General features: G+C 35.5%; 1 protein-coding gene across 1 annotated transcript in view; it reads left to right on the top strand.

Moving 5' to 3' along the window:
• The window catches only part of KIDINS220 (kinase D interacting substrate 220), a 176,621-nt gene that overhangs the window by 34,498 nt on the left and 119,345 nt on the right, over nt 1-22,778 (top strand). The window contains exons 6-11 of the mRNA XM_044663618.1: nt 1,728-1,829; nt 2,520-2,618; nt 9,157-9,354; nt 16,792-16,890; nt 18,925-19,023; nt 19,657-19,755. Coding sequence (XP_044519553.1) covers nt 1,728-1,829; nt 2,520-2,618; nt 9,157-9,354; nt 16,792-16,890; nt 18,925-19,023; nt 19,657-19,755 — 696 coding nt within the window. The remainder of the gene's footprint in view (nt 1-1,727; nt 1,830-2,519; nt 2,619-9,156; nt 9,355-16,791; nt 16,891-18,924; nt 19,024-19,656; nt 19,756-22,778) is intronic.

The raw sequence follows: 22,778 nt of genomic DNA, 5'->3' as shown, positions 1-22,778 counted from the left end.
CATTTGTAAAAATAAATGATTTTCTCTGGAGTATTAGACATTAATTAGAGTTTATGTTTTCTGTTACATAAAAATAAATGTTGATGAAATAATTGTTCCATTTAAGAAAATTTCCTCACAGCCACAGGACAGATAGATTGCTAAAGATTATCATGAACAGGAGATAGTGAAAATTTATTTTCTCAGATTATTTGCTCATTATTTTTACCAGTGACCATGATACGACTTTAATGTTATTTGTAAGACAATTATAAAAGTAAAATGCTAATATTTTAAATAGTAAGTATTCTTGCTGGTCATGGTGGCACATACTTATAATCCCTGCTAGTAAGAATTTGGAATCTGTGTATTGCTTGAACTTAGAACTTCTGAGCTGCAGTTGGGCTAATAAAGCCTGTTGAGTTGTGGAGATCTCTTTATCATCTCTGATAAGGACAGTTTAGTTGATAAGGAAATAAGGACAGGGCAAGGGAGTTGTCTCTTACCTCATGCTTCCAGCTCTGGCTCCAGGAGCATGGAGTTTATTATATATATTTCAAGACTTATTTCACACAAAAGAACCACCCCAAAACTTTGCAGATGCATAGAAGTTACAAATTATGTCACATCCATCAAAACATAAAACATTGGCTTCAGAATAGACCAAGGCCAAGGCTGAATTTTGACTGGCTTCTTATCAGAAAGCCAAGTTGGGGAGTATCTTGGCCTTGGCTATAACAGGCAGCAGCATTCCTTGCTGTGTTAACAGTGTTAACCCTTTAAATTCAGGTTTGATAGAAACTTAAAGCTTTTCAATAAGGTCATAATACTTTTCAAGAAGAAATTACAAGGATCATAAAAGGGTCAAAAGAGGAGTCTCAGATTTTTATCTAGTCTCTTATTGGCTTCCCACATTGAGTGACCACTAAGTCTAGCACCAATATGATGAGCTCATAGGAGCAAAAGAGCACCATATGGCTTTAGGTGGGATAAACTAGCTTAGATTAGAAACAAAGCAGGTCAGAGCTTCTGTGCTAATGAGCAGTGGGATTGGGCCTCTGAATAGCCTGAGCGAAATAAGGAAATCCTGTCTCTTCACCCCCCCAAAATAAGTAATTTTTGGAGTTTAATCCATTTTTAATTCCTACTAATCATAATGAGCAATAAATTCTATCTAAAATTTTTGAAAGACTGGTAAAGAGAGCTTTCACATTCTTATGACTTATACTTAATGAACTAGTTACTTGAAATATATTAGCTTTTATAAAATTCTTCAAGGTGATTGTAAATTCTTCATTTTTATTAACAATTTAGACCAGTGATATTTGCCCATCACTGGGGGACCAAAGGAAAGGCCAAAGGAAAGGAAATGCTCATCTGTCAGTCTGTTTCTAAGGCAACTCTTTCGAGTTTCATTGTATTGTATCCTACTCATTGTATTCATCAGATTAGGAATAATGTCCCACACCAGATAGAACATTTCAGGGGGCTGCATCTGGCCCACAGGCCGTAGTTTGCCCATCATTGATTTAGACTATTCCTTAGCATAATGTGTTTGTGAGGGGTTATGCAGTAGATAGATTTGATTTTGATTTTTTGACGCTTATTTTGAGTATTTTTGTTATCTGCATACTAATTGCATAAGTATTTGCTAAATAGAAATGTAAAACTATTAATGTACAAAACATATAACTATATAAGGTGACTTCTTATGCCTAAGATTTTTTTTTATGTTTTTAATGTTTCAGCAATACAATGTATATCCAATAATTTGGGCTGCTGGGCGAGGTCATGCAGATATTGTATATTTGTTACTGAAACATGGAGCTAAAGTCAACTGCACTGATAAGGTAGGTTTATTTAAGGGAAACATCTAATCAGTTTAGAGTTTCTATTAGGACCTTCTTGGTATATCCAAGCAATGGTAAGATACTCTCAGGGAGAACTGGCTTTGTTAGAGGGGCTTCATTCCTATTGCTCATGAGCTTTTTGGTTGAGAGTTTTGAAGAAGAAGTCACTAAACAACAAAAATTCATTTGGTAGAGCACTATGCCACTTTACAGATTTCTTTGGAGAGATTCATCACTGTGGATCCACGTTTTTCTATTTCTGCCATGCAGGCCATAAATTCTGCCATATTTGCCTTTTTAATTTCTTTTGAACCTTTTGGGAAGATCTTCCATGTTCTCATGGGAATTCTTAGGGTTCTGTGTTTCATAAGGTGTTGGTTTTGTTTCCTGTTCTTAAGATATTTATTTAGGGACTCTAGTTTTTTGGATTCAGATGATAATATAGAGCCCAAGTGAAGCATGAATTTATATGATTAAAGTGATGAAATGAAGTTCTAGGACTGACATGAAGAGTTACAGAAATTATTTCAAAGCATGATTTTGCTAAAAATGTGGATTTTTTTTACTGATGTTTTATATATATATATTTATAAACATAATATGTGTGTGTATATAGGTGTGTATATATGTATGCATATATATATATATATATATATATAATATTTAATATACTTACACTTTTTCTTACAGTTTGGAACTACCCCCTTAGTGTGGGCTGCACGAAAGGGCCATTTGGAATGTGTTAAGTACTTACTACGCATGGGAGCAGATGTTGATCAGGAAGGAGCTGTAAGTTGTGTGTGCTTTTTAAGTGTTTGTGTATGTGTGTGAATGAAAACCGAAAAGCCATAGGACTTCTTGTTTTTATTTATCTAGGGAGAAAGATGATTACATTTTTGGCAGTGAAAATAAACATTTTTATATATGAAGTTGTTTTCCACATTTAGATGGAATTAATATGAAAAGAAGTTTCCTTTAAAGTAGTAAGATAGTTGCTTACTTACATGTTGCATTAAACATTTTTGCATTTAGGGATTTAATGTTAACATAAATATTTTTCTGAGCTAAAACTAATTTTAGTAAGTGGTAAAACTTAAAGTTTCCAAGTCAAGCAGAAAAATAATTCAAATTATTTTTAAATCCATAGTTTTTAAGATTTTGTTTCTTTGTAGTATACAAAATAACCATCAGAGCCATAAAGAAGATACAGAGTATCCTATTTTATACCTTATAGTTTGTATACTACATTAAAAGACTTTCTAAAATATTTTAAAATTAATGATGTATTTATGCTTGTTAGCATATGGCTTATGTTCCCTCTTGGCAAACAGATTAAAGTTATCAAGGAATCAAAGGTGAAACTTTTCACTATTTTACATTAAAAAAGTTAACAACATATGCCTTTTAATTATATATTATGTGACAAATATTGTGTGCCACATAATGCTTTGTTATTATTAAAAATGATGAAGGCAGATATTAAAAGGGAGAATAGCATTTTAATAAAAGCCATGCTGATAGAGATAAAAATCATTAGACCATGTGCCTGTAAGTATTCAAACTGCCGCCTCAGCCATTTTATCTTTTGTATCTTCCCGCGCCCAGGTAGCTAAAGAGGAAGTTCAAAGTCACTTCCCAATATTTAAAGCCTTCCCTCACCTTGAAGATGTAATCCAAAACAGGAAACCCGTTGGGGATCACGGGAAATGTAGTTCCAAGTATCCCAAGTGATTTTAAATAACACATTACCCCCCTGAGATCCGTTGAAAAAGACTGGTCTTTTTCAGTGGATCTTAAACCAAAAGAAAAGGGGACAAAAGCTAGCCGCGTTGACAAAAAGCCAATTTGGGGCAGTCCCCCACTGGCATAAGAGTGTCCATTCAAAATAAATGCATTCAATTCGTTCAACCCCCATAGTTCATAACTGCACCCCAAAGTTCAAATTTGGTCTTCATGGTCCAGTGAAGGTTCTTTGGGCATCCTTTGGTGCCTCCACCAAACACGTTCATCATCTGGATTCTGGGGAGATGGCAAAATCCTTATCCTGAAATTATTCTCAAAGAATTTAAACTTTGCGTTATAGATTACAAAACATACATTTTCTTCTGAGAATTATACATTACCCCCCTGAGATTACTCCTAAAGGAGTAAAAATTGACTTGCAATATAGATTATAATTCAGACATTATGATTATAAAAACTTAACACACACCCCACTGAGGAAAATTTTAAATAACACATTACTCCCCTGGAAAGGTCAGCCAAGGATGCATGGCTGAGTGAGTCACGGGGGTGCATGAAATCAATTGGCAAAAGAAATAATAAAAAAAAATAAAAAGAATAAAATTCAAAAAAAAGGAGAAAAAGTTAACTTGTGAATGAAATGTAAAATGTGCAAAAAATGTAAGGAAAATAAACTTATAACAGGCCTTTGAATTGAGGCCTAATTAAAGTGATTTAAGCAGTTTGCAAGTACCCATTCAGGGCCAGGACTACAGAAAAATTGCCATTCTCTCTCTCTATAGAGAGAGAAATAAGGGAAATGCCTTTCTTTGATCTGATTGCCTTCAACTTCTCAGTGAAATGAGCCAATAAACAACCAATCTTAGATGCTTTACTAGGAATTTAAGTTGAGGGGGACTGAGCCTCTAAGCGTTAGAAAAGCTGACTCCAAAACTCAAGCCCCAGTTTCAAGCCCTTCAAGCATTGGCATAGAACTCCTGCAATTCATGCAGATTCTCAGTCAAATCTCTGTGACCATGTGGCTCGGCACTTCTCCCGGAATCAAACAGAGAGGCAGTAAATCACAGTCCCATAGGCTCTTCAGGTATTTGCATTAAGTTTATATCACTGTAAAATAAAAAAAAAAAGGATAAATAATGATTATATATGTACTTCCAATACAAGATGAGAAAAAGGAAAAATCATTTGCTCCAATTAAAAAAGAATGTTTTAAGAATCATATATATATTTATATATAGCTTAGAACTAGTGAAAGGTTTTGTTACACAAAAATGAGATTTTCTGTGAGTGTAATGGGTTTTACAAAATAGCAGATTCACAATGCACATTAAAATAGAGTACCATAATTTGTAACAACACATTTTAAAACAATAAACAATGATGTTTAAAAATATTATATACTTGTTACAATTTTTAAACCTTGGCTAAGAGTTTCTCAACAAATTCTGTTACTGCTTCCATATAAAAATCTGATATTAAAAAAAACCTTCTGGTCTAAATTATCCTTAGGAATTCTAGATCCTTCTGATAAAAGCATAGAGACTAACATCAAAAAAATATATGTATAAGACAATAATTCTTCACAATAAAATATATAAAGCTTATCCTTTAAGACAACAATTCTTTAAAATAAATACATAAAAACCTTATAATTTATACAGAAGGGTTCTAGGCATCTAAAGTAAATTTTTAAAAGACCTCTCGCAAGATTACAATTTAAATCTTAAGGCATCAAAATCTCCAAGGTTGCACACAATTACCAAGATAGAATAAAAACTTAAGACATATGCTCCTATAAATCCAGTATACGTAAGGCAATTTACAATTTTAAAATGTGTAAGATGTTCAAATGGTACAAGAACCCAGCATTGTTTTTGATTACAGTAAAAATGAAACTGAAATAAATTAGGAAATATAATATGAGTACCAGATATCAAACTATACCGTCAAAAAACCTCTTCTACCGGTTCTAATAGATTTTTATCATTATTTGGGAGTTACAATAAAATCACACACAGAATTAATCTATCAGCCATGAACTTCATTAACTTAAAATGATTCAGTGCAACAGGAAAATCAACGAAATAAGCAAGATTAATTCACAAAACTAATCAGCAAAATACAGTAAGATTGGGGCAGCTGGATAGCTCAGTGGATTGAGAGCCAGGCCTAGAGACGGGAGGTCCTAGGTTCAAATCCAGCCTCAGACACTTCCCAGCTGTGTGACCCTGGGCAAGTCACTTGACCCCCATTGCCTACCCTTACCACTCTTCCACCTATAAGTCAATACACAGAAGTTAAGGGTTTAAAATTAAAAAAAAAAATACAGAAAGATACAGAGTCTCTTTAAAACAGAAACAAAAACTGAGGTTTTAAAATCCACCTCTGGTCCATTTTAAAGTTCTAATTCAGGGTATTATAATCAGTCTCTGCTTTAAACATAAGGGTTTTTTTAAAGTTCAAAGTTCTAAGCAGGTATGGGGTGAATTTCTTCCCCTGAGTTTGAGTTTAATAATCACAAAAAGTTTGAATAGGCCATGTGCCTGATGAAGAGTAATCACTAGTTCAAGGTTCATACACTAGCGTCCACGTGGGGTCGTGGGCTCCGGGCTAGAGAAAAGCTTAGGTCAGTTTTTAGAAAAATACCCATGTGGAGAGCTTGTGGGGGGTGAGGGGGTACCTAAATAGGCCTTTAGAGAAATCACGTGGAGGCTAGAATGCAGGCCGTTACCAAGAGAGTGGGGGGGGAGGGGAAGGGGGGCAATACCAAATCTTAAGCAGCAGCTGCAACAGTCTCCGAAGATTGAGATCTCAACAAGTCAGAGCTGGGCAAAGTAGTGAAAGTGGCAGCCAGGGGTCATCGCTGTTGGGGCTCGGGATTCTGGACTCAGAACAGGACAAGCAGCACCAGTGAGGCAGGATCAAGAGAAGCGGTCTGCTCTGGTGGGCTGGGAATTCGGCAGAGATCAGGACAGGCAGGAACGTGAGGCTGCAGTCTGTACTGGTGGGCCAGGCAGGAATGGAGTCCAGGTCAGGAGTCAGAAAGATCAGCGGCAGAGGCGCTGGCAGGGCACCCAGAAGCCAGAAGTGGCCCAAGGTGGGTCGGGCTCAGCTTGCTGATTGAGTCCCACAGCAGGCAAAAACATGCTGTTGCTACTTTCCTTTTTTAAAAAATTGCTCGAAAGTGGTGAGCAAGATGGCCAAAAGGCAGGTATGGCTCTAAAGGATCTTGTTAGGCTATCTGAAAAATTGAGAGTTTGAATTTCGACCTTCTGGTTGGCCAAACTGTTGTTATTAAAAATGATGAAGGCAGATATTAAAAGGGAGAATAGTATTTTAATAAAAGCCATGCTAGTAGAGGTAAAAATCATTAGACCAAGGGCCTATAAGTATTCAAACTGCCGCCTCAACCATTTTACCTTTTTCGTATCTTCGCGAGCCCAGGTAGCTAAAGAGGAAGTTCAAAGTCACTTCCCAATGTTTAAAGCCGTCCCTCACCTTAAAGACGTAATCCAAAACAGGGAACCCGTTGGGGATCACGGGAAATGTAGTTCCAAGTATCCCAAGTGATTTTAAATAACACAGCTTTGAGATATTAAAGAGGAACCTAAGATAAAATTTTCCTTTGAGGTGTTTTAATTGGGGTATATGTTTCGTGAATAGTATAAAGCAGCATGTAATACAATGCTAAAAATGGATGTTAGGGGTATAGGTATAGTGCTAAAGGATTTTACAGAAGAAATGACCATTTTTTATCTTCCCCCCCCTTGCTATAAGATTACAATAAGGATAATTCACTACCTAATTCTTTGATCAAGGTTAGCTTCTTTAAGGTCAGCTTCCTACCTTCCCTAAAGGAGGATAAAATTCTAAGAAATATAACATGATTTTAGGCAATTGCAGAAACCTTTTGTTTCTTTAAGCCTTTGACTACTTAATTCAGTAAGCATTTTTCAGACCCTTAGTATTGCATGTTACTTTACATGAAGACAGAATGATTTTTTAAATTGAAGAACATTATGGAATTTGTTGATTCCATCCTCAGTTAAATGATTTGCCGGGGGGTCATACAGGTAAGAAACATCTGAAATCTGGTTTGAACCCAGGACCTCTCATCCACTGAGCCACTTAGCTACCTCCATTTCATATATATTTCTTAACTGGTTCTTGAAACTTAAGATCTAGATAATTATAGTAACCATTTTTTATATATTACAGATTTATAAAGTGCTAGCTACATAAGCAATTATAATAGAATCCTAAGAACCATAGGATTTAGGCTTGAGTTCAGAGATAATTGTGAGAAACTGAATAACTTCCTAAGGTCATACAGGTAGTCCAAAGAGAAAATCACAGTTCCTTGTATGGAAATTTTGTAACTTGAAGTGAAATTAAACCCCACTAGAGACAATATTATACCTTTTTTTAAAAGAGTAAAAGATCAAAACAAAGTGATTTCCTTTTAGATGGTTAGGTGTGTGGGAAAGACAGTAATTCATTTAGAATACCATTGTATTGTTATTCCTTTAAAGCAGTGGTTCCCAAACTTTTTTGGCCTACCCCTTTCCAGAAAAAATATTACTTAGCCCCCTGGAAATTAATTTTTTTTTAACTTTAATAGCAATAGGAAAGATAAATGCACCTTTGGCCATCACTGCTCCCCTTGATCACTGCAGCACCCACCAGGGGGAGGTAGCGCCCACTTTGGGAATCGCTGCTTTAAAGAGAGCCTTATTTTAGAAAAAGTAGAATTGCTGAGATATATTGACTGATATGTTTTAAAATTAATACGAAAGATCAAATATATTACATTTATTGATATTGACTTGAAATTGTTAGATATTTATGCAGTTTTTCTTAATATGTTTTGTAAAAACATTATGGTATTAATTTGGAATTAATAATGTATTTTTGAGTTTTATTTAGAGCAGCATATTGTCACATCTTGATTTATGTATGCCATATCTTGATTTATTTATTTTTTTTAATCCTTACCTTTTGTCTTAGAGCCAATATGTATTGGTTCTAAGACAGAAGAGTATTAAGGTCTAGGCAATGGGGGTTAAGTGACTTGCCTAGGGTCATACAGCTGGGAAGTGTCTGAGGCTAGATAGGACCTCCCATCTCTAGACCTGGTTCTCAATCCAATGAGCCACCCAGCTTCCCCCTTGATTTATGTTTTAAAATAATAGTTTAGATTGTTGTTTAAAACTTAATTGTATGACAAGAAAATAACTTGTGTTAGTCTATATTTAACTCTTGAAACACATGAAAAACATGAAACAAAACAAAAGGTAATGAGACTGTTAGCCAAAGAAAATGAAAGAATCTTAAAAAACTGAGTTTAATTTCTTTATTATTAATAGATAGGTTGTAATTCCTATATCAATGGGATCACAAAGTCATGGAAATAGCTTTAGTATTTCTTTTGATTTTTTTTGTTTCCTTGAGCACTTTAATACTGGGGGACAAAAGGACTTTTGTCAGGTATATCAGATTGTTGAGAATAATAACCTTAGAAATATCAGTGGTCCTTTTCAATATGCACTAATAAGCTTTCTCTTTCTCTCTTTTTAAAAAAAAGAATTCAATGACTGCCCTTATTGTGGCCGTAAAGGGTGGTTACACACAGTCAGTAAAAGAAATTTTGAAAAGGAACCCAAATGTGAATTTAACAGATAAAGATGGAAATACAGCTTTGATGATTGCTTCAAAGGAGGGACACATTGAAATTGTACAGGATTTACTTGATGCTGGAACATATGTGAATATTCCTGATAGGGTAAGTGATGGATCATAAACATTTCTTCCCAAAGAGGAATAAACACATTAATAAATGAAGTTGATTAGAAAATGCCATATATCTGTGTTACATATTCTTGGATTCTCAGATGCTCAGTATATATATTTTTTGCTATTGGTTAGCAAGTTTCTTTTAATTCATTTCAATTCAGCAAGGATCTGTTAAGTTTCTACAGTGTACCAAGCTTTACATTAGGTTCTGGGAATATAAAGACAAGCAAGAACCAGTCCCTGTCTTTGATAAGCTCACATTCTACTGAAAGAAATAAACATATGTGCAGAAAATGCAAAATTGCTTGCTTTTTTAAAACCAAAATGTGATTTCTCCATCTTAGGGAGCTCCTAGGGAGAAAAGCCGTTTTTTTCAGTACAAATGGGAAAATGGCAGATAGAGAGTATCCTGGGTGCACTGAGAATTTTAACTGACTTGTCCTAGGTTACAGTCAATTTGTAGAAGTCTAAAGATGGATCTTCTACTACTATGTTATCTCTCTAAATTTAGTGTTTATCATCATTTAAAAACACATTTTGAAATTGATACCATTCAAAACTATTCAGTTTATGCCAAAGTTTGTGATTTTGTTAAAGACCTTATGTATTAGTATATGATGATCCTTAATTATCTTGCTCACTTTATACCACCACAGAAATCAACAATTTAATATTGATTGCTCTCAATCTAATAGTTTAAGTGCCCTAAGTAGGGATACTTAGTACATTCCCTTCCCCTTCCCCCTTTCTTCCTGTTTCCCTTCCCTTTCACCTTTCCTTCCTTCTTCATCCTAGATTTCCTACTTTCATATTCTTTCCATCTTCTCACACTGATTTGAAATTTGGTTCCTTCTAGAAAATAACACATCTTTGTCTTTCCAGTAGAGTATGGGATATTTCCTTTTAAGTCTCTGACACACTGGGTCAAGAGAAAGCATAGATGCATTTTCTATTTGTTGCCACTTCTACACAGTTTGTTCCAACAACTTTTCTTACTTTTAAGTAAGTTTTTCTTTAAGTAATTTAGTTTAAGTAAAGCATCTGTTGTAGACACTAGTAAAAATTCTTGTTCAAGTACATTAGCTTCCAGATCTTTCTCTTCTTTTCTCAAAGTGCTTCTCAGATACTAGTTTGATTTACAGTTTTCTTCTCTACTCTAAATCTTACCCTGTTTCTGAGGTATTTTAGTATACATGTTATTCATACAACCTTGAGCACCATTTTTATGACTCAGATTTTCTTTCCAACTTAGCTACCCACAGGAATAGTCACATTTCATTGATCAGTTTCATCTATGATTTTGATTCTGGAATTCATTTCTCTGAGCACAACTTCTTATTTATTGCTCCCTCAATCTCACTTCTCTTAAACATATGCTTTACATTGTCCAGCCCCTCTAATCTTTCCTATTCTCCCAGTCCGTCATCCTCACCTTGGCCTTTTCTTTTCATAGCCTGGATTTCATTGTTAATTGTTTCATTTGACATTTTTACCACTCTCAGAATTCCATATTCATTTGCCCCTGCCACTCAAAACTCTAACCTGGGCTCTATAAAGATTCTCTTTGTTTCTTCTAGCACAGAGATTTTTAATCTTTTTCAGTCTAGTGAAACTTATGGACTCATTTTTTGAATATTCTGTTCAAATGCTTGATGTTACAAAGGAATTACAAAGGAAATTAATCTTGTTCAAATAAAGTTATCAAAATATTTTAAAAAATTCAAGTTCATGGACTTGAGTTAACTCTTATACTATCATATTGTTTTTTGTTTTTTGTTTTCAATCCTTACCTTCCATCTTAGAATCAGTACTGTGTATTGGTTCTAAGGCAGAAAAGTGGTAAGGACTAGGCAATGGGGGTCAAGTGACTTGCCCAGGGGCACACAGTTATGAAGTGTCTGAGGCCAAATTTGAACCCAAGACCTCCCATCTCTGGGCCTGGCTCTCAATCCACTGAGCCACCCAGCTGCTCCCTATAGTATTATATTGTTGAACATTACTGGGAAAAGTAATATAATTAATTTGGGTCCTCTATGGATTTATGTTACCAATAAAACTGGACCCTTATTTCTTCATGGTAATCTTTTAGCTTTTGATTGGCTCCTTGTCACATGTTCCACAGAAACTGTAAACAAGCTTTCTTTTCTTTCCTTACGCCCCCTATGCTAGCTTTTACTCCTCCCTTAAATTAGAGGATTTCATTGTCTATTGAGACACCAAATAGACATGTTCTCCTTCAGCAAACCTACACCATTCCTTATTCTTCTTTTCCTGAGGTCTTTTATGGCCCTTCTTGCCAAAGTTAATCCTTCTTGTACCTTTGGTATTATCTTCTTTTGGCTCTTTTGGCCGTTCTCTTTCCTGAATCTTGGATTTTTTTGTTATTTACTGATTCTTTCCTTGCAGCTCAGTGTTGGGAATAGTGCACTGCAGTCCTGAAGATTTGAGTTTTAATTCCAACTCAGAAACACTTTATCTCTCTTATCATCTGTTTCCTGATCTGTAGAAAATGGGATTATAATGCCAGATAGAGTCATTATGAGACATATAGTAGATAATGTATTTAGTATACTTTGTAAACCTTTAACACTATATAAATGAGTTGTTGCTTTTGTGACACTGTTTGCATATGTCTTCTATCCTTAACAAACATGCTCTTAACCTTGCTGTCTCAAAGCATTATCCTATGGCAATTCTACTTTTACAATCAGATGATTAGAAAAAGTCATCAGCAGTCATTGCTTCCATTTCCTCACTTTCTCTTTACTTTTCTAATTCTGTATTCTAGTTTCTGCCCCTGACACTGAACTGAAACTCCTCTCCAGAATTGCCAATGATTGCTTAGTATGTTTTTCCCCACTCAGTTCTTATCTATTATAACCACTTTTTAACTTGGCTACTCTATAGCACAATAAAGATTAAGATCCCTTAGACCAGTGATGGTGAACCTATGGCATGTGTGCCAGAAAGGGCATGTAGAGCCCTCTCTGTGGGCATGCCTGATGTCGCCCACCAGAGTTCATTACTAGAAAGGTAGTGCAATTTGGGGTGGAGTTATTTCCCTCGCCCTTCTCCATGAGCCTGAGGAGATGCCTCACTTTCCCCACCCCTCTGCCTAGCAGCCAATGGGAGTGCTTCCCCCCTGTCCTCTTTGGAGTAAGGGGAGCTAACATGCTGTGTGATGGTGTAGCACAGATGGCAGCTTGTTGAGTCTATGGTGAAGGTGATTCCTATGGTGGGGTTTGTTACGATTAAAAATGATAAAGACATATAGTATAAGAGAAATTAATATTTTAATAGCCAGGGCCTTGTTGGTGAATATATCTATGACCGCGCATGACAATCTTTTAAATTTACCGCCGGAGCCCATCCTCTTTCTTGTGTACACCAGCCAGCTAACCAGGAAAACCAAGAGGCTTTTTCTAGGCCCCCCTCCGAATTTAAACTGCCCCATACGTGGGGACGCTATATGTCCCCATGCCTTAAATCGGAAACCAGAAACCCATAGGAATCACGAGAAATGTAGTCTCATAGTCCCCACGTGTCCATAGGAAATTTGTAACATACTTTTAAATGGCATCTCCCCAATTCCAAACATACAGGTTGGAGAGGAGATATGTTTAGGGAAGCATAGCTCACAGCATGACACAGAACTGAGGGGAGCAGAACTGAAGGGGAGCTGAGTGCTTGGACCACTCTTCTTCCCCTCTCTAAACATGCCTCTCATCATTCCCCCCCCCCCCCACCTTGCCCAGCAGCCTAATGAGAGCACTTCCTCCCTCCTCTATCTGGGGTAAGGGGGCAGTCCTGGAGGTTGGGGTGGGGTGGGCCCCAGCACTTGGTCCTGGCACTCTGTATGGGGGGGGGGAGGGTGGCAGGCCTAGCACACCTAGCACTCCATCTCTAAAAGGTTCACCATCAGTGCCTTAGACCATTATAATAGCCTCCTAATTGGTCTCCTTGCTATCTCCTTGCTATATTCCTTCTGCTATCTCTAATCCATTTATCATATAACTTAAATCATGGGTCTCATCATGTTAATACTCTACTTAAAAATCTTCTATTACTTCTTTTTACCCCTAAGTATATAGGAGTTCTTAACCTGGGATCTGAAAACTTGTTTTAATAAATATTTTGATAACTATTTCAATATAATTTTTTGGTAATAATATAAATTTTATATTATGCATTTAAAAACATCTGAGAAAGAGTCCATAGGTTTCATTGTAGTTAAAAGGGGTCTATAATACAAAAAAAAATTTAGGACAAAACCTTTCCTCTAGGTTAAAATAGGTAAATTTTTGCAGCCTAGAATTTAATGCCCTATGTAATCTGACTCTCATTTACCTGTCTGTACTTAACCTTATTTTTACTTCCTACATGTTATGTTTCAGCTAAACTAGACAGCTGGTTCCAAATATTTTTATCCACTTTTAATTTTTACTTTTTTGAGTGGTATGGGCGTGCTTGCTCTTTGCCTTCATCAAAGGAGCAATATTTGGACATATGGTTTAATTATTGTAGAATATTTCCATTAGACAGACTCCCTCCACATAGGATATTGATTATTGTAAGGGAGCAGATCTGTTCTGCCCTAATTATGCCAATTGTAAGGTGGCATGCTGAGAGAATACTGAAATACCATAGAAAGGGGCTCATGCCAGCTTGGCTATTAATAGATTTTTATTAGAGTTATTAGGTTAATTGGAGGAGTTTGTTCACAAGAGGCCAATCCTCCTGGGAGGCTGCTGAACAAAGTGACATTGTGGATCCCTTCACCAACACCAGGCTAGGCTATACCTGGTATTATGTAGAAACAGAGCAAAGAAGGGATAGGGCCAGAGATGGCCCAGGGCCACATGCAATTTCTCCTTCAGGAAAGTTAGAGCTTTTTTTTTTTTTTCCTGTTTACATTTATTCAGGGTAGTTTATTCTCTGTGGAGTCATAGGTCATGTTCTTCACAGGTTTTGACTGCTGTTGTATAACAGCTCATCTGTAACTTATATGCTCTCAGGAGCTTGATAGGTTAAATGTCTTGCCCTTTGTCACATAGCTAATAATGTGTTAGAGACAGGATTTGAACCCTGATCTTCTTGATTCCAAGATCAGGCCTTTCTTTGCTATGCCCTGGTGTCCTTCTCTGCTCCTAGAGACTAGATAATGAGGCTTGTTAGAATTGCATATCAAATAAAAATAAGTAGATTCTGTGTGGACAATTTAATAAGCACTAGTATGAATAAGGTGCATGAATCTGGACACATGGACTTTGTGACCCTGTTAAGCTACCCACGGGGCTTCTTTCGTTGTGCTTTGACTCCTGGTTCTTGACAGTTCTGGATAGTTGACCGTGTCATATTGAGGTCTAGATAGGTCATTTAGCATTTGGATTTTAGTATGGATGAGCTATGGGGAACTTATCCTAAGGTAGTTTTTTTTGTGTGTTTTTGTCTCTATTCTTGTTTAAGTATTATATAGCATATTGTCATAAAGAGTGAGAGAAGGGAGCAGCTAGATGGTTCAGTGTATTGAGAGCTAGGCCTAGTGAAAGGAGGTCCTGGGTTCAGATATGATCTCAGATGCTTCCTTGTTACATTATCTTGGGCAAGTCACTTAGCCCCCCCATTGCCTAGCCCTCATTACTCTTCTGCCTTGAAAATGAAATATAGTGTTGATTCTAAGACAGAAGGTAAGGGTTCTTAATAAAAAAAAAATTATAAAAGTAGTCCAACTGACTCTTTTGGGTGAGTCTTTTTGGCATTAAATTCTTTTTGTCACTGTGGTTCCAAATTTTCATGTGATCTCAATGGACAGTTCTTTCATCATTGAGTCAACATTGTCCTGAAATCACACAAAACTCATTTATAAATCAGAAAATTAATTTATTAATCTCCAGTATGGGATATTTCTGTCACAAAAACCAAATACTTATTTCTGTTCTTTAGGATATTCTTTTCTTAGTACCAGAATAGTTGAGAGATCCAAGTTAATGATCAGAAATTATATTCTGAACATAGTTATGAGGGCAAAAGGTAGTAAGATAATTATATAAGGAGTATTTTCATAAGAATGCATGGTAGCCTTCTGTGTAAATGGAATTAGCTCACCCTCATTCATTCTTTAGAATTTAGCCACCAGAAATAATGTCACCCCAACCAAATTAGAATTAAGTGGGTAAGGGGAGGTCTGTGACCCACATTTGATAGTAAGTGACAAATTGAAAACAAGCGATTGCCTCCTGGGCAGTCCAAAACAGTGTTGAGGCTGCCATTTGTCCACGTGAAACTGGAGGTGAACATAGGAAGTGACGGAAGCTGCTATCTTTTAAATATGATTGTAACTTCCTGTGTGTGGTTTTTTTTGGCGCTTTGAACTTGGTGTTGTAGAAGCTGGGGTGAGACCTCAGACTGCTTCCTTGTGAATTGTCATGTGGGTAAGTTAGGCTGACTCTTTTTCTTTTCCCTTGGCGTTTCTGGAGGCTCTATCCTCAAGGAGGCCTCTCTTCTTAGAGGACTTGTGGCTAGAAGCCTTGTTTAATCCATCTCCGTGCCTCCTCTGCTGGGGTCTCTGAAACCTCCCTGGTCCAGGCCTCTGATCCGGGCCAGAGTTTCTCTTTCTCATTTTCTTACCTTCAACCTTGCTAACTAAGTATAACTAAACCACTATACAAGTTCACCTGACTTGGGTCTGTTTTATTTCGAAATCGAGTTAATTGATTTCTGGCGACCAAACCTTAAATATCTTGTCCAACCAAAATAATTCCCATTTTCCCCTCTTATACTTCTAAGAAGTTACCCTTCTCCACTGTGGGATCATGGTGGAGGAGAATGGAAGAAGCATTACTCATTGAACCAGAACTGAATCACACCGACTGGGTGTTATTGTCTAACTAACTGATTTTTCTAGATTTCACAGTGACTGTTACCCTTTTTTTTTTGCACTTATCATTGAATCATTATTCCAACATATTTTGATCATACTATAATTTCCAAATTTGTGTGTTATGTACTGGCAGCTCTATTGGTAATGGCAGTTTGCCTTTCCCTAACACACTCTCTGGTGCTTCATTGTTGCATAGGTAGTATTCTATAGCAGGATGCAAACTTCTGCAGGTTTTTAAAAGTGAAAAAGCTTTGGTTGTCTGATGTCCAATAAGCAATCTTGCTAAGTTTAGAGAGGCTTATAAGAAGCTAGGTTATCAACTGTTTTTTTTCTGAGAACATGTTATAAAACTCAGGTACTAAGACATGGAGGAATTGCAGTCTACATTGGCAGAGCTAGTACCTTGAGCCAATGAAATTCTAAATCTTTTGAAGCACTAAAGACATATAATTTGCTCCAAATTGTTTTTTTTAAAGAAAGTATGATGTTTTATTAAATTGAAAATCCTAGTTCATTCTTTCTCATAATTGATTCATTGTTTTTCAGAGTGGGGACACTGTGTTAGTTGGTGCTGTCAGGGGTAGTCATGTTGAAATTGTTCGAGCCCTCCTACAGAAATATGCTGACATTGATATTAGAGGACATGTAAGTCTAACTACATTATTTTTGGTTGAAATATAAATGTGATGTTTTGACAAATATTTACTATTTTAACTTATAAAATCTAGCATATGGTTTTATACACTTTCGTTATTCTAAAATTCCTTGAATCCTGATAGGAGTAAAGATAGGACTTGATGCATTTTTATCTCTGTGCTTGGATACAAAGAAAGGTTAAAAAACAAAACAAAAAAACAGTCCCTGCTTTGATGGATCATACTGTTTAAAGGGGGACATAACATGAAAATACAAAATACTTAAGTTGAAAAGAAATCTTAAAGAAGAAAGCCCTAGCAACTGGAGGGACTAGAACAGACCTCTTGTAGAAGATGGGATTTGAATAGAGCCTTGAATGGTACCAGATAAATGTAAGAAGTAGAGCAAAAGAGATGGAACATTCTAGGCACAGGGAACAGCCATTAAAAGGGTACAAATGCAAGCCTAAACATTTTGAGTTAGGCATAATAAGTAGACCTATATGACTAGAGGGGAGTAAAGTGTTAGAAGATAAGAAAGGTAGAAGGGAGTCAGGTTTGAGAAGCTTTAATTGTAAAATGGAGAAGTTTTCATTTGATCCTGGGGGTGATAGGGAGCTCCTATAGCTCATTTAGCTGGGGAGTGACCTGGATAGACTTATATTTGGCTTTGAAAAAATTTCCTTTGGCAGTAAGAAGGAAAGATTGGAGTAGGGAGAGACTTGACACATGAATAATAATTATAAAGCTATTCTGGTAGGTTAGGTGACAAGCGTTAAAGGCCTCAAGCTAGAATTGCCATTCTGTGATGTGAGAGTAGGGGATATAGGAGAGGATTAAGAAATGATAAGATTTGACAAAGGATTGGCTATTGGGAGTGTCAGAATGAGGCTGAAGTGAGAGGAAGGATGCAGGTACCCTAGTAAGGAGTTTGGAAATGGGGAGATTTGGAACCAGAGAGAGAATGAGTTCTTTTTCAGATATATTGAGTTTGAGGTGTCCAATATATGTCTCCTTGTAGATGTCCAAGAGGTAACCTACCACTGTAGTTCAGCAAGCAGGTTAAGGCTGGCTATGTGGATATGAGAATCATTTGGCTGTCAATATCTGAATTCTTTAGTCTGATGATAGCATTAAATAAGATTAGTGTGGAGTAAGTAAGATTAGTGTGAAGTGAAAAGAGGGATCTGGGACTGAGCCTTCCTATCTCCCACTGTTAGTGGGTGTGATATGGATGAAGGCCCAGCAAAGGAGGCTGTAATGGTGCTTTCTCACAGATTGGGAGAGAACTGTGTCACAAAAACTTAGAGAGGAGAATGTCCAGCAGGAGTAGACAGTCAGTAGAGTTAAAAGCTACTGTAAGGTCAGGGAGTTATCAAGATTGAAATAGGCCATTAAATCAATTGATAATTACTCAGTAAACATTTATAGGCAGTATGCATTAATGCAGTAAGCATTAGATTTGTAGATTAAGAGACTATTGGTAATTTTGGAGAGAGTTGCAGTTAAGTAATGAATTTAGAAACCAGCTTACAGATGGTTTAAAGAAAGAAGAGAAGCTGTGGAGGCACTGATGACAAATTGTTTTCTCAAGTTTAGCTGCCAGAGGTGGGAGAGATATAGGATGTTAGTGAGTGGGATTAGGTAGATCAAGGTAAAATTTTTTTTTTTTTTTTTTTTAAGGATTGGGTAGTCTTGGGTGTGGTTGTAAACAGTAGAAAAATAGCAAGTAGACTAGGAGAGATTAAAGATGAGGAAGTGTAGAAAAGGGTGTGGGGACATTTTTCTGGAGAAGATGGGATGGGCCAGTAACTTAACCTTTCCTTGCTTGAGTTTTCTTGTGTGTAAAACGACAATAATAATAACCACTCTGGTACCTACCTTATAGGATTGTTGTTAGGCTTGAATGAAATGATGTATGTGATGTATACCTTAAAGTGAGCAGTTAATAATTCTACCTTGAATACTGTTAATGATAATTTTATAGTTTCAGAACATCATTTTTTACATTATGTTTCATATTAAATATTTTCTTATTTTGTAGGATAATAAAACTGCTTTATATTGGGCTGTTGAGAAAGGCAATGCAGCAATGGTGAGAGATATCCTGCAATGCAATCCTGATACTGAAATATGCTCAAAGGTATGCGTTCAGCTTAATAAAAATTCAAATAAAAGTATTAAGTATTTAGTTCCATTAGTCTCTTCACATCATTAAAAAAAAGTTAATAGCTTTTTTGTAGATTTCTCTTATGATTGAAGGTTTTTCATTAAGTACTATCCTAGTGAAGATAGTCTTAATTTATTAATAATAAATTATGATTAATATCATGGAAACACATAGAGAGTTGCATAGAATGAGATTGGCATTATTGGAGACAGTGCCCCTATTGATATGGAAATTTGATTGTTGGAAAGTAACTTTGTGGAAGGTAGCTAGGTTATTAGGACACAGTTCTGGTCTGTTCAATTTTAAAATGTGCATTTTATTGTATGTAACTTAAAGTACTTCATTTCTGCAATATTAATATAATAATGAATGTAAAATTAATTCCATGCAACTTAGATAAAGAAAAGCTTTTATTTAAAAGCATTCATGGCAAATTTTAAATATTAGACTGTCTTAAACTAAACTTTGTTAATCAGATATACCTCTTATTTTAGGATCTGTAAATTCTTTAAATTCATAACACTTGAGTATAATTTGTTTTTTTAAAATACCATTGTTGATTAAAGTTCTTAGTTTGGTAAACAAAAAAAAAATCTTTGCTCTTAGGATGGTGAAACACCACTTATAAAGGCCACGAAGATGAGAAATATTGAAGTGGTTGAGCTTCTCCTAGATAAAGGAGCTAAGGTGTCTGCTGTAGATAAGGTAAAAAAGGAAAAAAGCCCTAACTCATGCCAGTACTTTCTATGTAGAGGTAATATTTTGGATGTCAATTCTTGGTTTAACCAGTTTTATCCATTAAGACTTTTAAATGTCAAGATGTAATTTTACAGAGAGAAGGAATAGTTTGGGTGAGTATGTGTAAGATTTCAAAATTATATTCACTTTTCAGTTGGTATTAGTATGTTGTGTCAAGGAAGGCCACTAGTATGATAAAAATCTCTTGAATTTCTTTTATATTAGTTGTAGTAGTCTACAATTGGATTAATATTTGAACTTTCAAATTTAGTGTAGGTCCTGAAGATATTGTGTTCCACTGGGATAGCATTCAAGAATCTAAAACATTGAAATGGTATTTTAGTAGAGAATGTATGTATTACATTTAATAAATTAAGTGTCAGAGAACATTTTAAGAACATTTCGTGAACAAGTCATGTATTAAATATAATTGTTAGCTAGTCATTAAAGTCATTCCTTAGGGTCTTTCATAAAGTATTATTTTGTATGTTACTTTGTATACTAAGAATTTAGTAAATGCTCTGTAAATACATGATTAATTGAATAATTCATCAATGTGTTAGTTTTTTCTAGGGAAAAAACCCCCCAACAGAAAAGGCATTTGAGTTTGGCCTCAGGGAATGGTTTACTTTAAATTCTGATAGGGAAAGATAGATCAGGGGATAGGTGTGCACATTCCAGGCAGAATGAACAACTAGAGAAAGGTATGAAAGCATTGTGTATATTAAAGGAATGGTAAAAGTAGTAGTCTAAATTTAGCCAAATAATTGAATTTAAAATGATAAAGTAGCATTTAATAATTCTGGAAAAGTAGATTTGTACTGTATTTGTGGAGGGTCTTGAAGGCCAAGGGATTGAATTTAGAATTTATTTCATAGACATTGGTTTTTTGAAGAGAGAGGAGATGTAATCAAAATGGGGGCTCTAGAGTCCAGGAACTATTGGACCCACAGTTCACAGTCTTGTTCCAAGGAGGTCAAGAAAAAAATTAAGGGACCACATATAACAAAATATTCATAGCGGTACTTTTTTGTGGAAACATGGAGTTCATTAGAGAGGCTATTTGCAGTAGTCTAGATGTGGGGTTGTAAGTCGCTGAAGTAGCAGAATTAATTGCAGAAATAGGAAGGACTTTATGGTCCTCTAATTCTGCTGTTTCCTTAGCCTCTGTCGTCTTCTGTTACTTACAGCAAATTGGCTTCCCTGGAATTGTATTTTCAAGTTCCCTTCCTACTGTGACTATTTCACTGAATTCTGTCTGAGATATTTTGTACATATTATCTCCTTGACAGTATGTAAGCTCCCTAAGGGCATGGGCTATTTAATTTTTTTTTTTTGTCTTTACATCTCTAATGCTTACTGTAGTGCTTAGCCTGTAAGTAGGCATTTAAGAAATATTTGTTGGCTTTTAGTAATTCTCTGCCCTCTCTAATACTTGGCCACCTCCTCCCCCCAAAACAACAACAACAACAATAACAACAACAACAACATAAACCCTAAACTTTGTTATTTAGATCTTGTTTGCATTTTTTTGGGGGGGAGGGTCATTTCTAAAGAACTCTGTCAATAAAAGGAATGAAAAATTTGAAAGTAGATGAAAAGGAGCAAAACTATATACATTCATATATATAGTCCCTCTGTCTACTATGTTCCCTAGTTGCCCCAAGAATATATTTTTTAAATGATCAGAGAGATTTAAATATATTTATAAAGAAAGAGAAAAGAGCTAAAGAGAGAAAGAAAACTTATAAGATAAAATCTTGTAAAAACAGAGAGAGATTAAGTGAAGGAATAAGGCTCTGAAAAAGATTAGAAAAGATGAAAACCAGTGAACAAATAGAAAGAAAATATTTTTCTTTTAAAGGAGAGAAAGATTAAACTGGATATTTAGAAATATTTTAACTAAATAGGGGAAGGGTGATAGATGAATTGGGAAGAACACAAAGAGCTTTTGTTTGATAATTTCAATAAGTAGGAGATGAGTACCTTTAATTGATAATTTAGGTTAGAATCATTCATTTGAGAAATATGGAAAAAGTTTGAAAGAGCTAATGTATGGATGTGATACATAATAAAAAGATGACTAAAACGATTTCCAAGTAGCAATGGAAGCCTGTTTAAGGTTGGATAACAATAATCTGTAGCAGATTTAATTAACATATTTTCTAGGCTTTGATACAGCATTTCTAGATTTCCGGAGAATGGAATTAGAGAAACAATAGAATGAGAATGAGACAAGTAATTAGCATAGGAAGTGTGACAATCTCAGAAAATAAAATTGGATATACTGTAAAGGAACTAATAAAAAAAAAAGGAAATTCTGGTTAGATAGCTTTAGAAGTGGATTTTACCAAAATTTGGCAAAATTGGTAGAGAGAAATGAATTCCTGTGACACCAAAATTATTCTCACAGACAAGAAAGTACTCTACAAAGTGTCTTTTATTAGACAGAATAAGCAGGGCTAAGCAGAAAAAGAGACATGTAGACCATCACTAAAGGATACTGATACAATAATGTAGCAAAAAGACTAAACAATATAGCCAAACAATTATTTTCTATGACCAAATTGGAATTATCCAGTAGTGCACTAATAGTTCAACATTAAGTGAACAATGAAAACATAATAAAACTAAAACTGTGCTTGTATAAAGAGATGCAGAAAAGCTTTTCTTCTAAGTCCTCTCCCTTCAAAAGCATAGGCATAGAAGGCCTAATCTTTATATGATCAGAAGTATTTATCTAAAATTAAGAGTAGCATTATTCACATTGGAAAAATACCAGAAACTTTAACAGTAAATTCCAAGTATAACTCAAATATGTGTCACTTCTCATCTTTGTTATTTTATAGTTTGATATGTGATCTAAATATCAGCAAGAGAAGTAAAAACAGAAGAAAGAAATTTAAGCCATAAACACCTGCAAAAATGTGTCAAAAGTATCCTTGTGTTAGAACAGGGGTCGGCAACCTTTTTGGCTGTGAGAGCCATAA

Source organism: Gracilinanus agilis, chromosome 2, assembly GCF_016433145.1.
Source record: "Gracilinanus agilis isolate LMUSP501 chromosome 2, AgileGrace, whole genome shotgun sequence".
Taxonomy (NCBI): Eukaryota; Metazoa; Chordata; class Mammalia; order Didelphimorphia; family Didelphidae; genus Gracilinanus; species Gracilinanus agilis.
The sequence above is the reverse complement of the archived record's forward strand: the minus strand, read 5'-3'. Positions and strand labels throughout refer to the sequence as shown.